Source organism: Sphaeramia orbicularis, chromosome 15 (assembly GCF_902148855.1).
Source record: "Sphaeramia orbicularis chromosome 15, fSphaOr1.1, whole genome shotgun sequence".
Taxonomy (NCBI): domain Eukaryota; kingdom Metazoa; phylum Chordata; class Actinopteri; order Kurtiformes; family Apogonidae; genus Sphaeramia; species Sphaeramia orbicularis.
This window is the reverse complement of record NC_043971.1, coordinates 3,154,490-3,172,963: the sequence shown is the minus strand read 5'-3', so window position 1 is coordinate 3,172,963 and position 18,474 is coordinate 3,154,490. Positions and strand designations below refer to the sequence as shown.

The window sequence follows — 18,474 nt, the reverse complement described above, 5'->3', positions numbered from 1 at the left end:
TTGTCTTCCTTGCTGTCGTATTCAAATAAATCCCAGACAGGACTCTGCTGCTTTCTCCCAACTTTAGTCTCCATGTTTCCAGGTAGAGTGGGGACCAGAAGACGACTGGAAACCACAAGTGACGAGAAGTGACGGACCGTCAAGTGTCATATGGTGCCACTAGCTAAAATTGCTTGAGCGAAATAAATCGATTTCGTATCAATCCGATGTTGACAAAGACAAAAACTAAGGGAATTTCATCCATAATTTTTATACGTTTTAGTTTGTTTTGTAAGCACACAATACAGTTTCAGTTAGTTATCTTTTTTCTTTTAATTATAGTTTTGATTTATTTCAGTTGACGAAAAATGCTTTTTCAATTCTAGTTTTCGTCATTTCGTTAGTTTTTGTTAACAATAATAACCTTGGTACCCCTAACCCTAACCCTATATATAAAAAGAAAAGTAAAATGCTACACCGGAAAAAAGAGGTGTCTAAAAACAAGACAAAAACACTAAATCTGAGGGAAAAGGTACTGAAAACAAGTGAAATATCTGTCCATGCAGCAAGAGAATTTCACTTGACAAGATTTTTTGAATTAAGTCCGTACTGAAAATATGTCCAAACTTCGAGCTGATTACCTAAAATGTTGGTTGAATTAACAAACACAAGTGGCTGAATGAACAGAAAGCACTGTCAACAACCTGGAGAGGGCGGGGCCTGAAGTGGCTCATGTGCATTTAAAGGGCCAGCGTTCCAAACCCCCTTTCTGGTGTCATCACTCAGAAATAGGGTTGAAGATGGACCTGTGGAGTTGAATGAATGAAGAATTCAGACCCAAGCAGAGCATTTACAGTTTATGGAGACCACAGGGAAATGTGGGAAAATGAAGAATTCCATTTAAAAAAGAAAAATGCCCTTCCAGTAGACTTCTTCATTCTTTCTCTTTTTTCATTTCTGTCCTCATCTTTGCAGTGAACCTTGGTATCACAGAACTACTTACAAAAAAACAGACTATTAACACAACCATTATCCATCAGACTGTAATATTTATTTAAATTTCTTTCTTTTTTTCATGATAAAAGCTAGTTTGTGTGCCCTCTTTTCTTTTCTTTTCTTTTCTTCATTTATTTTTCCTTCTCTCTGAACCTTTGGGTGGGTTTGGGCTTGTTGTTTGCGTGTGTTGCTCTGCCTTGGACTAGTTCATATGTCCTATACTGATGTAAATGCTTATTTGAAAACTGAAAAACAAAATCTTTAAAATAGCAAAATATCACTCCTTTAAAACAAATCTGGTTTCCAGTTCATATGTGTTGTGGCCTGAAAAACAGTGGCTGATGTGGCGGTGGTTCAGCTGTGTCACACACATGGTTTTTCTTTGATTTGTCACCCGTCGGTTCTAAACCCTGTGTCTAAACGTGTCGTGCTGCTGCCTGAAACAACAGAGGGCATTCATATGGAAACTGTGGCTGTATCAGATGTTCAGTGTAATAGCTGCAGGTAATGAAAGGACGGACTGAGGGTTTTCAGGAACATCAAACAGGTGATTATGACTCTGCAGCTTCCACAGCTGTCAGGTGTTCAGTCTGCACCAGCGCACTCTGTTTCTCGGTAACATGAATGAAAACAAGTCGCTGCTCATCCTCATTAATGACCACAGGGGTTTTCAGTTGCAGAATGAGCCCTGAACACCAGACACTCAGTCTGAACCAAGCTTATGATCTGATGACAACAGTTTCCTTCAGCACAAGTAAACAAACTGTAAACCCCCCCCATCCCCCAACCCTTTTCCCCATTCATCAACTGACTTCAACCTAAATGAGTGAAACAGAATCAGACAGAAAAGACGATGCATGGAATGATTAAACACAAACGCTACATGATGAAACACATCTTTGGAATAATCTACATCCTGAACTTCAATCATCATCTTCTTTATCATTATTTAAAAAGCATCTGAAAAGGTCTGTAATTTATGAAAAAAAAATTCAAGGCTTAATATCATTTGATTTGTATTTTTTATGTTTTAATTATTATTTCAGTTATATCCTATTTTTATTCTTTTTTTCTTTTTTCTGTATTGCTTATTTCTGAGGAGGTATTTATACAACACTTTTTTGCTTCTATCTTTTCCTACACAGTGGTGTTACCTGCATGATAATTTAAAAAAATATATAGATTTTCTTGTTGTTTGTGATGTGCAAATAAATAAATACTTAAAATACTTAAAATGAGATATACATGAAACATTTACTGCAAGTATAAAGTATTGATGTGTCTCATTCACACCAGAAAACAGAAAAAAAAAATCACGGGTAAAACCTTCACTAAACCTCTTCACATCCCATTTGGCATTGTTTCATTTATGATATTATACATTTATTAGAAATATTCTCATGTTGGAGCTGATTTAGTGTCATTTCTCCCTTAAATAAAACTGTCTGTTCTGACCATTGGTTAAAATTAAAGTAGCAGGATACGCCTAATAGTTGGGGAGTTTAGAGGTTCAGAGCTGTAAGTTTATATAGTTAATAAATGAGTTTAAAAATTTATAAGTTAAAGGGCTCATATTTATCTAAACCCACTTTTATTAGTCTGTGGTTCATTTATTTGTGTATTTGGACCCTAATAGTTCATACAGTTCGAATTTGAACCCTCTAGGTGCTGCAAAACTATCTTTATATTCATTTTAGCAAAAATCGAGTGGATTTCTACAACCTGTTTGAATTCCTTCTTAATTTGTTACGTTTTATAACTAGTTACATCATAACATTTGCACATTTAAGGTCCAGACTTCAGACGAACATTTCTCCAGTTCAACATAATTGTTTGTCAGCAGCAAGGATATTATCGTTACTGAAAACTAATGAAATGACGAAAACTAGAATTGTAAAAACATTTTCGTTAACTGAAATAAATAAAAACTATAATTAAAAGAAAAGAATAACTAACTGAAACTGCATTGTGTGTTTACAAAACTAACTAAAACATAAAAATTATGGATAAAATTCCCTTCGTTTTTGTCGTTGTCAACGTCAGATTGATATGGAAGCGATTTATTTCGCTCTTGCTATTTTAGCTAGTGGCACCAAACGACACTTTGATCCATCACTTCTCGTCACTTGTGGTTTCCAGTCGTCTTCTGGTCCCCACTCTACCTGGAAACATGGAGACTAAAGTTGGGAGAAAGCAGCAGAGTCCTGTCTGGGATTTATTTGAATACGACGACAGAGAAGAAGAGAAAAGATACGACAAAACTAAAATTAATACCAAAACTAAACTAAAACTAACCATTTAGAAAAATGAAAACTAATAAAAACAAGCAAACCTGCTCTAAAAATGAATTAAAACTAACTGAATTAGAGAAAAAAAAAGTCACAACTAAATAAAACTAAACTATAATGATAAATCCAAAACTATTAGACCCTTGGTCAGCATCAGCGGTTATAGTCCATACTGAAAATATGTCCAAACTTGGAGCTGATTACTAAAAATGTTAAGTCGTTGGTTGAATCAACAAACACAAGTGGCTGAATGGACAGAAAGTACAGCCAACAACCTCGAGGGGGCGGGGCCTGAAGTGGCTCATGTGCATTTAAAGAGCCAGCGCTTCAAATCCCCTTTCTGGTGTCTCTAGTCAGAAATAGGGTTGAAGATGGACCTGTGGAGTTGAATGAATGAAGAATTCAGACCCAAGCAGAGCATTTACAGTTTATGGAGACCACAGGGAAATGTGGAAAAATGAAGAATTCCATTTAAAAAAAAAAAAAAAAAAAGCTAAATATCACTCTTTTAAAAATGAGTTTCTGTGACACAGATTTTGCTGGTACTGAACAGGTTTTGTGGATAATAATAATAATAATAATAATAATAATAATAATAATAATAATAATAATAATAATCTGATTGTGTGTTGGGACTGACCTGGTTATTATTCACTGTTTAAAACCTGCCCTGGTTCTTTGAGCCTGTATTTCCACACTTACATGTAGAATATTGGCGTGATGAGATAAATAACACAGAGGTTACCGTGGAAACAGAAGCCTCCTCTGACCCTAGATGTTTCCATTATCTGCCAAACATGACAGTGTGGGAAAGGAATGAAGCAGCAGGGAGGAAGGTACGATAAGGTCATGAACGCTCCTCGACTTTCTGCCGCATTTTATGGAACGTCAACATCTGTCAAAGACAAACAGGATGATGAACCCCAGACTGAAATGAGTCAGCAGCAGAGGAAGGTGGACAGTTACAGACAAGTCCAGCTCAGATAAAGACCCATTCCAGCCGAAATATATCAGATAATAAGAAATAGAAAAGAAGATGTCCAACCCTGACCTGTGAATCCACTGGTGAAAATCACATAATTAAACAAAAGGACAAAATGTGATGATTTGGTCATTTAGTTTTTTCATGTCTTGAGTCGGTGTTGTATGGTCTTCACTCACTTATCAAGATGTTTAATCTAAGCTGAGATATTTTATCTTTCAGGAGTTTGTTGAAATCCAAAAAGATAAAGGGCTGGTAAATTAAAGCAGATAAAGAGGAGCGTTAGTGTTAGTGTTGGTGTCAGTGTTAGTGTTGGTGTTGGTGTGGGTGTTGGTGTTAGTGTTGGTGTTGGTGTTAGTGTTAGTGTTGGTGTTAGTGTTAGGGTTAGCACTAGTGTTGGAGTTAGTGTGGGTGTTGGTGTTAGTGTTGGTGTTAGTGTTAGTGTTGGTGTTAGTGTTAGGGTTAGCACTAGTGTTGGAGTTAGTGTTGGTGTTAGTGTTAGGGTTAGTGTTGGTGTTAGTGTTAGGGTTAGTGTTAGTGTTGATGTTAGTGTTAGGGTTAGTGTTAGTGTTAGGGTTAGCGTTAGTGTTGGAGTTAGTGTTGGTGTTGGTGTTAGTGTTAGGGTTAGTGTTAGTGTTGGTGTTGGTGTTGGTGTTAGTGTTAGTGTTGGTGTTGGTGTTAGTGTTAGTGTTAGTGTTGGTGTTGGTGTTGGTGTTAGGGTTGGTGTTGGTGTTAGTGTTGGTGTTGGTGTTAGTGTTAGGGTTAGTGTTGGTGTTAGTGTTAGTGTTGGTGTTGGTGTTAGGGTTGGTGTTGGTGTTGGTGTTAGTGTTAGTGTTGGTGTTAGTGTTAGTGTTAGTGTTGGTGTTAGTGTTAGGGTTAGTGTTGGTGTTGGTGTTAGTGTTAGTGTTGGTGTTAGTGTTAGTGTTAGGGTTGGTGTTGGTGTTGGTGTTAGTGTTAGTGTTAGTGTTGGTGTTGGTGTTGGTGTTAGTGTTAGGGTTAGTGTTGGTGTTAGGGTTAGTGTTAGTGTTGGTGTTAGTGTTAGTGTTAGTGTTGGTGTTGGTGTTGGTGTTAGTGTTAGGGTTGGTGTTGGTGTTGGTGTTAGTGTTGGTGTTGGTGTTAGGGTTGGTGTTGGTGTTGGTGTTAGTGTTGGTGTTAGGGTTAGTGTTGGTGTTGGTGTTAGTGTTAGTGTTGGTGTTAGTGTTAGGGTTGGTGTTGGTGTTGGTGTTAGTGTTAGTGTTGGTGTTGGTGTTGGTGTTGGTGTTAGGGTTGGTGTTGGTGTTAGTGTTAACCCACCCTCTTTAGCAGATCTGTGATTTCTGCAGCTGAGTGAGTGAAGAGGATAGTTGATGTTGTGATTTATTTTACACTGTGATATAATGTGCAGGAAATCAGAATATCAACTATTGTAGGTACATTTCAGAGTGTCCTGAAAAACACAAACTAAGTCTGACGTATAATGATGATAACAACAATAATAATTATTATTGTCATATCATAATTATTATTGTTATTAGTGTAATAATAATAATTATTGTTATTACTGTAGGTACATTTTTGTGCCAGTATGTTTTTCCTGTTGTATTTTTAATGTGTTTCTGTCATTTATGTGGTTTTTATTCTGTGATCCTGGTTTGTGGCCTCATTTAGGACTAAAAATCCGCTGTCAACTTTATTAATAATTTGACACTTAGACTTAAACTTAGACTTTATTGTCTTTCAGATATACAAGTATATACACAGTGAAATGTTGTTGCATTTACTTGCTCCAGTAGAATGCAAATATAGAATATAGACGGTAAAATGTAAAATATGTAAAATATGTACACAGTGGAATAGAGGCCGTGCAAAAGGCAAAGAACAGTGCAAAATGTAATAAAATACTCGTTAAAAGCACCAGTTGTGCAGTAGTATTTTTACAGACTATAGATTATACTTATTATGATCTCTTATTTGTATGTTGACTGATACAGTATTTTTGTCCGTATTACCGAGCTCTACATGACACTGTTTGTACTGACGTGGAGCTTTACTGAACTTCACTGAAACATGTCAAAGAATAAGAAACTGTCATGTTCACATTTTTGAGGAGAGAAAGTGCAGCCTCCTTGTGCTGTTGAGGACTTACATTATTAACCGTGGTGATAAGTGAAGAAGATGATGACAGTAGACCGGACTCCTGTCAGCAGTGAACCCCTAAACCCTGTGAAGCCGGGCCCCTAAAAGCCCCCCGCCACCCTCCAGGGGCCCCCGAGGACCAATCAAAGGGCCTTTATCTTCCTAAATATGCGAGTCATTTCAGATATTTGACACCTATTTGATAAATCCAGCTCTGAGCTCTGGAAACAGGGAGGGTCCGAATGAGAGAGGCCACCGTCAGACAGTATCAGCGCAGAAATCAGTTTTCTGATGAACAGGTGCTGTATGACATGAAGTGGACTCCAACACCGCTCGGACCCGTTCAACCAAGAGCCCTGTTTTCAGCTCAGACTGTGAACTAACCCTAACCCTGTAGGAAGAGCTGGAACATCCCGAGCATACATCGTCAAATCCTGATACCTGGTTCTGGGCCGTCCGAGTCATACCTCAACACCTGAGGTTCCTATAGAGTCACTTTTCAACATGTAGGGAACCAGCCAGAGGTCAATGACCAGGTGACTGTGTTAACCCTTAAACCACTCAGACATGATTCCAGGTAAAGGTGCTGCTGTGAACTGTCAGCTGTTTCAAGCTTCTAATAGTTTTGGTTTTTTCATTATAGTTTAGTTTTAGTTAGTTTTGACTTTTTTTTCTCTAATTCAGTTAGTTTTAATTAGTTTTTAAAGCGGGTTTGCTAGTTTTTTTTTAATTAGTTTTAATTATTTTGTAAATGCTTAGTTTTGGTTTAGTTCTAGTATTAGTTTTAGTTTCTTCATAACTTTTCTCTTCCTCACTGTCGTATTCACATAAATCCCAGACAGGACTCTGCTGCTTTCTATCAACTTAGTCTTCATGTTTCCAGGTAGAGTGGGGACCAGTAGACGACTCTGAACGACAAGTGACGGACCATCATAATTTATCTGTTTTCGTTAGTTTTGTAAGCACACAATACAGTTTCAGTTATTGTTTTTTCTTTTAATTATAGTTTTTATTTATTTCAGTTAACTAAAATGTTTTTTCAATTCTAGTTTTCATCATTTCGTTAGTTTTCGTTAACGATAATAACCTTGGTGTGTTTCAGGTTCATTAAAGCTGCTGTGAGTAAGTGCTTGTGTTCCTTCTCTTCAGTGGTTTTGTTTTAATGTGTGTTTTAGGGTCAAAACTGGTGGAATAACAGAAAAAAGACAAAGAGAGGAACTGAAGTTTGACAGGTTTTGAATAAATAAGGCACTTAGAATGTACATCAATAAGAGATTTAGGATGTGGAGCATCAACTGTGAACTGGAACACACTGAACAACAACAAGGATTTGAATTTGGGCCCAGTAGTTTTAGTTTTGGGCTCCTTTGTTCAAAATCAGTCTAGCTGTTTTTTACACCTGGTTGAACTCCAAAAAGCGTTTACATGATCAAAACTCAGTTAAAATACAGTAAATAATAATGATAAAGGAAAATCACCACAACACCAAACAATAGTAAAAACAAAAAACCACAAGGAAAATTATGTTTAAAAAAAAAAAAAAAAAAGCCCAAACTGTCTATTTTTATAGTGAGTCGGTCTCACTCACTGCTCTGTGTTTTGCCCCCCATTCCACAGGTGGCAGGGGGTGAACTGAGCATGTTCAGATGTCTATGGAAAGAACAAGGTCTATTCCATCAGCACGCTTGGAAATTTTTCTTATTGAACAAACGGTTGAATTTTTATGAATATTTAAATAAATCATATATTCAGAACTTCATCAGGGGTTAAAGGGTTAAAACCCCAAACTCTTGGCAGGTTGTAGCAGTAGGAGGCTGGAAGGACTATTTTTATTTATTTATTTTTATACATTTTTTAAAATTTGTTTTCATTGTGCATATCCAAAAGCACAATACAAAAAAAGAAAGAAATTCACATTTTATAATATAAGATTTTGTGACAGACAAAGTATAAACCCCACCCCCCAGAACCAGTGGCGACCCCCATACCAACCCAACCTGGATCTCAAAATACGAAAACCACTAATAAAAACAAATACACGTATATAGATGAAAGAGAATATCATTTACCGATATAAACAGATAGGTGATCAGGATAGTCATAGATAATTATTTTGCTCTCTTTCTTTAACCATATTGTAAACAGCATGGCTGGAAGGACTATAGTGGACCAACCAAAGAGACCAGGGTTGTGTTTAGTTGTTTTTATTCCTACCTCTAACCCTAACCCGCTGAAACCATGGCGTCGTCTGTTATGGTTAAGGTCATATGACATCTTTCACATCACCTCATATATTGACACAGTGACACGAGGACATATTTTTACTAGGTATACGATGGCTTTGTGGTTTTAACCTCATATGTTTTAGTGTTTTTTTGTCTTTATATAAATGTTGATCAGTAGAGTTTAACGTGTTTGGGTCAAGGTTATTATTGTTAACAAGAACTAACGAAATGACGAAAACTAGAATTGAAAAAACATTTTCAATAACTGAAATAAATAAAAACTGTAATTAAAAGAAAAAACGATAACTGAAACTGTATTGTGTGCTTACAAAACTAACTAAAACTAATAACAATTATGGATAAAATTCCCTTTGTTTTCGTTTTTGTCAATGTCGGATTGATAGGAAATCGATTTATTTCGCTCTCGCAATTTTAGCTAACGAGACCATACGGTACTTCATGGTCTGTCACTTCTTGTCACTTGTCGTTTAGAGTCGTCTTCTGGTCCCCACTCTACCTGGAAACATGGAGACTAAAGTTGGGAGAAAGCAGCAGAGTCCTGTCTGGGATTTATGGGAATATGATGACGAAGAAGATAAAAGATACGCAAAAACTAAAATTAATACTAAAACTAAACTAAAACTAAGGATTTAGAAAAATAATGAAAACAAATAAAAACTTTCAAACCTGCTCTAAAAACTAATTAAAACTAACTGAATTAGAGGGAAAAAAGTCAAAACTAAATAAAACTAAACTATAATGAAAAATCCAAAACTATCATAACCTTGGTTTGGGTGTGAAACAAATACACTTTTCATAGTTTTTACATCAAAAGTGAAAAATACTCCCAAGTGTGTATTAAAGTTCACATGAATTCACATAAATGCAATGTGTCTAATGATGTAAACTGAACGTGAAATGAAGGAGGTGGGAATAAAAATACCAGTGCATTGTGGGAACTGTGTGAAGGTGATCTTCAGAGGAAGTGAGTGATGTCAGCTCAACTTGGACTGAGCTCCATTGTTTCCAGTGTTTCCAGTGTTTCCAGTTCAGCTCCCAGTCTGGAGTTTCTCTGCAGGGAAATGGGCGGAGACTCATCTGAGCTCATATCCTGCTTTTGTTGGGACATTTGTAGGAATGTTGACGAGGGGATAAATATTTGTGTCAAACATCCTCTTTTCATACTTGGAAGAACTGTTGCGTGACGTGACGCAAAAACACGTTTGTGCGGTAATTCCCACATCAACATGAAAACATAAATCAGAAATAATGAATGAATGTTTACAAAATACCCTGACAAAGCAGAAGCAGGAAACTGGAAACATCCGAAATTTCAAGACTCTAACCCTAAAGTTAAAGACCCTAACATTTAAGACCCTAGCCCTAAAGTTAAATACCCTAACCCTAAAGTTAAAGACAATAACCCTAACATAAAAGACCCTAACCCTTACATTAAAGACCCTCACCCTTACGTTAAAGACCTTAACCCTAACCGCAATGTTAAAGACCCAAACCCTAAAGTTAAAGACAATAACTCTAAAGTTAAAGACCCTAACCCTAACATTAAAGACCCTAACCCTTACATTAAAGACCTTAACCCTAACCGCAATGTTAAAGACCCAAACCCTAAAGTTAAAGACCCTAACCCTAAAGTTAAAGACAATAACTCTAAAGTTAAAGACCCTAACCCTAACATTAAAGACCCTAACCCTTACATTAAAGACCCTAACCCTTACGTTAAAGACCTTAACCCTAACCGCAATGTTAAAGACCCAAACCCTAAAGTTAAAGACCCTAACCCTAAAGTTAAAGACAATAACCCTAACATTAAAGACCCTAACCCTTACATTAAAGACCCTAACCCTTACGTTAAAGACCTTAACCCTAACCGCAATGTTAAAGACCCAAACCCTAAAGTTAAAGACCCTAACCCTAAAGTTAAAGACAATAACCCTAACATTAAAGACCCTAACCCTTACATTAAAGACCCTCACCCTTACGTTAAAGACCTTAACCCTAACCGCAATGTTAAAGACCCAAACCCTAAAGTTAAAGACCCAAACCCTAAAGTTAAAGACCCTAACTCTAAAGTTAAAGACCCTAACCCTAACATTAAAGACCCTAACCCTTACGTTAAAGACCTTAACCCTAACCGCAATGTTAAAGACCCAAACCCTAAAGTTAAAGACCCTAACCCTAACATTAAAGACCCTAACCCTTACGTTAAAGACCTTAACCCTAACCGCAATGTTAAAGACCCAAACCCTAAAGTTAAAGACCCTAACCCTAACATTAAAGACCCTAACCCTGGTCTTGGAGGATTTGAGGATTGATCCTTCTGTTTTAAGTGTTTTTAAAACCTTTAAACACCTGATTGTCATGTGTGGACCTTGAAAAGACTCAGTTGTGTTCATTCTAAACCCACTTCCAACATGGGAATGTGGAAAATAAGACCTTTTAAAATCAGTCAGAAACTGTTTGTGGTATGTAGTGATTACGCAACGAAGGGTGTATGAGTTTAAGTGAAGATAAGGAGGCAGCACATCAGTCCTTTTTATTCTTCATGTTCACATTAATTTACCCACAGATCTGTGTTCTGTGGCAGTGGAATGCTTTCACACACCTTTTATAAAGATGTTTCAGGAGCCATAAAATACAAAGACAAAGCAGGAACACTGTAGGGAGTGGAATATAATGTCTGGACATAACATTAAAGCTGAAATGCAGCCATAAATGTTATTTTTCCCTGTTTTGCCCCAGTGTTTTATCTGCTACCCAGAGATGGAAACCAAACAGTAAGACAGTTCTGTAATAAAATACAAACAGATACAAGACAAAATACATGACTGGAAAATATCAGCAGATATAGTTGAATGTATCTGTTGCACAGTCATCCTCATGTCACATGTTTTTCCATTTCAACAAAATCACACAGCAAGATGATTTTCCACCATTCTGGACTAAAGGTAGATCTGAAACAGCAGTAGAGCTTCATGTGTTTCCCTCTGGGTTTAGTTTTTGTGGATATAAACCTATTTTTCTTGATAAGAAATGAAAACCTGGTGATTGATGTAACATCAATGTGTATCAGCAGAGTTAAACCTCCACCATGTTGGACTGAAAAATGGTAAAAAAAACAAAACAAAACAAAACAAAACAAAACAAAAAAACCTACCAGTTTCATCTTTTATTTTGACACTTAGTTTTTAGTTATTTATCATTTTGTTGTAGAGAACATAACAAACAACAATCAGCAATAGATAATAGTCAAAATCTAATAGTAAAGATAATTTAGGTTACATTTATGAAATAGCAATCAAGATACACAATTAAATTTTTAGAGCAGCAGTTTATAGAACATTTCACAGGACTATGAGACAAACCACACATTAATTGTTTTTAATAAAACAAATCCATTTTCCCCACCTTATCATGTGATGTTCAGCTTTGAGCCTCAGCAAAATGTTAATCTCTCCATTTTGAGTTTCATCTTTTTATTTCTGTGAGAAAAAACTTAGAGAAAACTTAGTTTAATAGATAACAAGTCGACAGTGGTTTCTATGGTGATTCCTGCAGTATCTATCAGTTTATCACGATTAGACATTGACTCGATTGAACCCATCAGAGGTTTATGAGTGATTGAATAAATAAAACATATTGAATGATGGAGAGTTAAAGTCTGAAGTCTTGAAGCAGGTAAATAATACAGTTCACAAAAAAGTAAAAGTGATTGTTTTTCATGGATTTTAATTTATCACCCTGTACTAATTTTACTTTTTAAAGAGTTCAGTGTCTTCAAAGCAAAAACTAAAAGCAGACCTTCCATTTTAATAAAAAACAAAGAATGTTGACTTCATCAACAGAATGTTCTACCTTCTGATATGTGGAACTTTACTGGACACTTTTTCATTTCTTCTTATCTGTTATTTGTTTTATTTCAACACCAGTAAAACCTCAAACCACACAAACCCTGTGCTTTTCTGTCTGAATAATGTGTCTGTCCTGTGGTTGTCCAGGCCCAGGAGACCAGTTCCCAGAATCCTCTGGGATCAGGGCTGGGTTATCTGGAACACATCTGCCAGCTCCTGGAGAAGATCGGACAGCTTCAGGAGACCAACCTACAACTGCAGAGACAGATCTGTGGTCTGCAGAAGGACGGCAGGGTGACCAAGACCAAGGAGGTGAGTCTGAGGAACGGCACCAGGACCGGAAGTGGTTAGTGGAAACCACAACCCTAACCCTAACCCTAGCCTTAGCCCTAACCCTAACCTGAGGGGGTTAGTGGTAACCCTAACCCAGTGGTTCCCAACCTTTTTTGTCTCCTGACCCCATTTTAACATCACAAATTTCTGCTGACCCTAGACATTCAAAATGGAGACTTTTTTTTTTTTTTTGCTAAAATTAATTTGTTTTTGATCGTGTAATAGTTTCATCATTAATTTTAGACACATTTAGTCTATATAATGCATATTGTTTTGGACGGAGGCAGTAAATCCAGGTGTAGATTACTGCACAAAGGAAGAATTTTATTTTCCTTGGTCAGGATATGTACAGTCAGTCCAGCTGTGATTTACAAGGAGGACAATTAATACTGAACAAACAAGAACTGAAACTATGAATTATCAAAGAGCTGCAGCATCTGAAACTGACCGCAATAAATGCAGTTTCAGCTTCACAGTTTGTCTTGTATGGATTGGGATTTTCTCTGTCAACTCACCATATATTTTTTATGAGTAAGTTTTCATTTTTATTAATTACTAGACATTTCAGGCGACCCCATTTGAATTCCAGGTGACCCCATGTGGGGTCCCGACCCCAAGGTTGAAAAACACTGCCCTAACCGCTAACCCAGTGTTTTTGACCTTGGGTTCACAACCCCATGTGGGGTCGCCTGGAATTCAAATGGGGTTACCTGAAATTTCTAGTAATTGATACAAAAAAAGTAAAGTAAAGTAAAGTAAATTTTATTTATAGAGCACTTTTCACAGACAGAGTCACAAAGTGCTTTATCAATTCAAATCAGAATCAAATTAAGTTTACAGAGACCCAACAGAATCCTTCAGGAGCAAACACTTGTGATTGGTGACAGTGGTGAGGAAAAACTTCCCTTTAACAGCAGAAACCTCGAGCAGACCCAGACTCCTGAAGGATGGCTGTCTGCCTTGACCAGTTGGGGTTAAAGAGAGAGAGAGAGAGTAAAGGAGGAGAAAAGAGAGAGCGATAGAGATATAGAGAGACTGGGGGGGGGGGATGACACATGGAGTACATTATGATGAATACATAGAGTGTAATCAGTCTGAAAAAACAAACAAACATTTTTTTTTAAATGATTCAATATATATTTCATTATAATTAAAACACCACACACTTCTTGTAATAAAAATCAAGTTACTACATTACTATGTTACTATGTTTCAACCTGCTCAGACAGAGCCACAGTCAGAAAATCAGACCGAACAGAGAATGGAAAGATTTCTTTGCCTGCCTGACCCTGCTAAGTCATCTACAAGAGAAACTGAGAAGCAGACACCAAAAAGGTGCATTATATACGTTATATAGAATAAATGTCATCAAAAATGAACATTTATTTGCAGCATAGTATTGCAAAGTATTACATGATCAAAAACAAATTAATTTTAGCAAAAAAATGTCTCCGTTTTGAATGTCTGGGGTCGCCATTAATTTGTGATGTTAAGATGAGGTCAAGTGCCATAAAATGTTTGGAACCACTGTCCTAACCCTGACCTAGTGGTAACCCTAAACTCTAACCCATTTTATCGAACATGTTGGATTCAAGGTCAGTTAATACCAGTGAAACACTGTGTGGCAGCTGTAGACTCAAAACATTAAATATGACTAAACAAATGAAGGAAAATACATTTATATTGTGCCAGAATGAGATTAAAATGATGCTGTTTTTCTGGTTCGTTCAACTAACTGATGAACTACTTAAATTTAGAGCCAAGACAAGTGAATTTCACCCCATGAGCTCATGTACGTCTTAGTGGGACATTAGGATACATTTTGGACATATTTACCTGAATAGTCTAACTCAATCTGTTGAATGTTTTCAAAGTCAGATCACGACAGTTGTATAGTTTTAGTCAGTTTTTACTGTAATTTTAAAGAAACGTTGAATAAAACAGGTTCTTCTTTAATCATAATCAGTGTTGTGTCACTCTGAGTTTTTATAATAACTGGAATGCCCCTGTTCCAGTTCGAGGCCTTGGTGTAAAGCTTGGTCTTGGTGTGATATAAAGAAGGATTTTAGATGAATAGACCTGGAGTGACACCAGAGCAGTCAGTTTGGATCAAAAGGCCAGAACAGCTGTAAAGATGAACAGCAGGAGGTCAGAACTTCAAAGAAACTCTGAGAACAGCGTCGACTCAGAGACAGAGGAAGCGCTGAACTTCACATTCAGTATTTTCACCTTCCTGTGCTGATTTAATAATGGTAGTCCAAGAGTCTGAATCGTTGTGTTGTGATGGAACACACCGGCTTCTCTTTTGTCTCCTTCCTGCTGTGAGACGAGTCCACGTCAAAGATGACACATGAAAAGGCCGAGGTCAAAAAGGACCTTCGCAATGTTCTGAAGTGTGGAGATCAGCATCAGGAACAGCTGGAGACGGGAGGACGTTCACAAGACGGACAGCAGTAAAATAGAAAACAGACCTACAGTGTGTGGAACATGTAGGAATTAAAGCAGAAACAGAAATACTCAACTACAGGTTGGAAAGAAGCCTCACCAGATCTAAAAAACAAAACAGAGATGACACATGTCAGTTTTTAACGTGTGTATTCCAAGGGTATTATCGTTAATGAAAACTAACGAAACGACGAAAACTAGAATTGAAAAAACATTTTCGTTTACTGAAATAAATAAAAACTATAATTAAATGAAAAAAACAATAATTAACTGAAACTGTATTGTGTGCTTACAAAACTACCAAAAATATATAAAAACTATGGATAAAATTCCCTTCGTTTTCGTCTTTGTCAATGTCGGATTGATATGAAATCGATTAATTTCACTTGAGCAATTTTAGCGGGTGGCACCATATGGTACACTGTGAAAAAAAAATCCTGTTTTTACAGAAACAAACTGGCTGTGGTTACTAGAACAATACTGTAAAAAACACATCCAACTGTAAACATATTTACGGAGTAACATGTAGATTTAACATTTTAAACATGTAGATTTAACACTGGATTTAACTGGTAAATGGACTGCACTTATTTAGCACATTTTCTCCACCTTCATGGTGTCCAAAGCACTTTCTGAAGCCTCCAGGTCCAACTGGGAACAATTTAGGGTTCGGTGTCTTCCATGGACACTTGGACATATGGACAGTCAGAGCCAGGATTCGAACTACCAACCCTTTGGTTATTGGACGAGCTGCTTGACCAACTCTACCAACCGATTAATTTACAAGTTTAAAATGTTAAATTGTTAAATGTTTACTTTTTTATAACTTTTTTTATTAAAAAAAAAAAAAAAAAGCAAATAGGCCATTATTTCAACATTATGGTCTTGCAATTTAAACAGCACCACATTGTTTTTCAATTTACAGCTTTATTTTCTAAAAACAATAGAAATACATAATTTTTACATACAAATCTGGTTTTGTTCACATATTCTTCCTGTAAGAACTACAGCTATATTTGATTTAATCGTTAACATAAAAATCTTTTCAAATAACCACCTTTGTATTGTATTGTCACTTACAGTTTTTTTATGTTGCAATTTTACAACTCTTTGGTGTTAATTCCACAGTAATTTTTTACAGTGTATGTCATGGTCCATCACTTGTCGTTTAGAGTCATCTTCTGGTCCCCACTCTACCTGGAAACATGGAGACTAAATTTGGGAGAAAGCAGCAGAGTCCTGTCTGGGATTTCTTTGAATTCGACAGTGAGGAAGAGAAAAGTTATAAAAAAAACCCTAAAACTAAGACTAGAACTAAACTAAAACTAAGCCTTTAGAAAAAAACGAAAACTAATAACAACTAGCAAACCTGCTCTAAAAACTAATTAGAACTAACTGAATTAAAGAGAAAAAAAGTGAAAACTAAATAAAACTAAACCATAATGAAAAATCCAAAACTATTAAAACTTTGGTGTATTCAGTGATTGGGAAACACTTGGACAGTGTTTGTGATCTGGTTCTCCATGGGGGTCCTCTTGGATTCTAACGCAACCCAATCCCAATACATAAACTAACTGACTGTGTATTTAATGCTCGGTATGTTTGTTCTCTGAGAGCTGAATTAATACGAACAGTTCAAAACACCTAAAACTTTAACAAAAAAACACAAATGATGAGGCCGCAGCACCATCTGCAGCTTAGATCTGACCCCAGATCTGTGTGAGGATGTAAATGAGAAGCTGTTATGTAATACAGATGGGAGCAGAGCTTTGTGTAGATATGAGGAGCAGAATGTGTGTAGGCTGATGTGAGATGGATGTGTTGTTCCAGAGGCCCAGAAGTATGGACCCGAACAAACCCTCCACAGTGGGTGAAAGGTAACTCCACAAAACTCTGGGAAACACATCAGGAAATGACTTCAACTCACCAGCCTTTTGGACCTCACAATAATAGAATGATTCATACAGTAGAGCAGGAAAAAACACATCGCATCCTCTGACTTTAGTAGCACCCATGTGACCCATGGCATGTCTTCTGTAGAACTGTCCCTAAAATCCTAACCCTGGTCCATATAACCCTACCATGGTTATTATCGTTAACAAAAACTAATGAAATGATGAAAACTAGAATTGAAGAAACATTTTCGTTAACTGAAATAAATAAAAACTACAATTAAAAGACAAAACGATAATTAACTGGAACTGTATTGCATGTTAACAAAACTAACTAAAACGTATAAAAATTATGGATAAAATTCCCTTCGTTTTCGTCTGTATCAAAGTCGGATTGATATGAAATCGATTTATTTCACTCAAGCAATTTTAGCTGCTGTCACCATACGACACTTTTTGGTCCGTCACTTGTGTTCACTTGTGGTTTCCAGTCGTCTTCTGGTCCCCACTCTACCTGGAAACATGGAGACTAAAGCAGCAGAGTCCTGTCTGGGATTTATTTGAATACGATGACAGAGAAGAAGAGAAAAGATATAAAGAAACTAAAACTAAACTAAAATTAAACATTTAGGGAAAAAATGAAAACTAAGAAAAACTAGCAAACCTGCTCTAAAAATGAATTAAAACTAATTGAATTAGAGAAAAAAAAAAAAAAAAGTCAAAACAAAATAAAACTAAACTATAATGAAAAATCCAAAACTATTAGAACCTTGAACCTTACCCTTATAACCCTAACCCTAGTCCATATAACCCTTGGGCAGAGGTCTCAAACATGCGGACCAGGGGCCAAATCCGGCCAAATCCAAAGGGTCCAGTCTGGCCTGTGGGATGAATTTGTGAAATGCAAAAATTACACTGAAGAGATTAATCATTTTAGTTCAGGTTCCACATACAGACCAATTTAATCTGCAGTGAGTCGAATCAGTAAAATACTATCATAATAACTTATAAATACTCACAACTCCACATTTTTCTCTTTGCAAATGTAAACATTTTCATGTCATTTTACTGTAGTCACACTAAAACAAGCTATCATTTCACAAAAATGCGAATAACCTGAACAAATATGAACATGTTGACATGTCTGAAGTGCAAGTTTACCAATATTCTGCCTGTTATTAAATGTTTTGTGTATTTGTAGATCCACTGTGATCTGTAAGTTGTAATTTACATGTGTAAATGATAAACTGAGAGATAATATTTTTTTTTTAAAATTGCACTTAGTTTTTTGAAGACATTTCAATTTGTTCATGTTATTCACATTGTTTTAAAGGATAGCTGGTAGATGTA

The 18,474-nt window shown here is 36.4% G+C and overlaps 1 protein-coding gene across 1 annotated transcript in view; it reads left to right on the top strand.

The window, feature by feature from the left end:
• Nucleotides 1-18,474, top strand: part of LOC115434612 (uncharacterized) — a 52,295-nt gene that overhangs the window by 22,003 nt on the left and 11,818 nt on the right. The window contains exon 3 of the mRNA XM_030156647.1: nt 12,602-12,766. Within this exon, the coding sequence (XP_030012507.1) occupies nt 12,602-12,766 (165 nt within the window). The remainder of the gene's footprint in view (nt 1-12,601; nt 12,767-18,474) is intronic.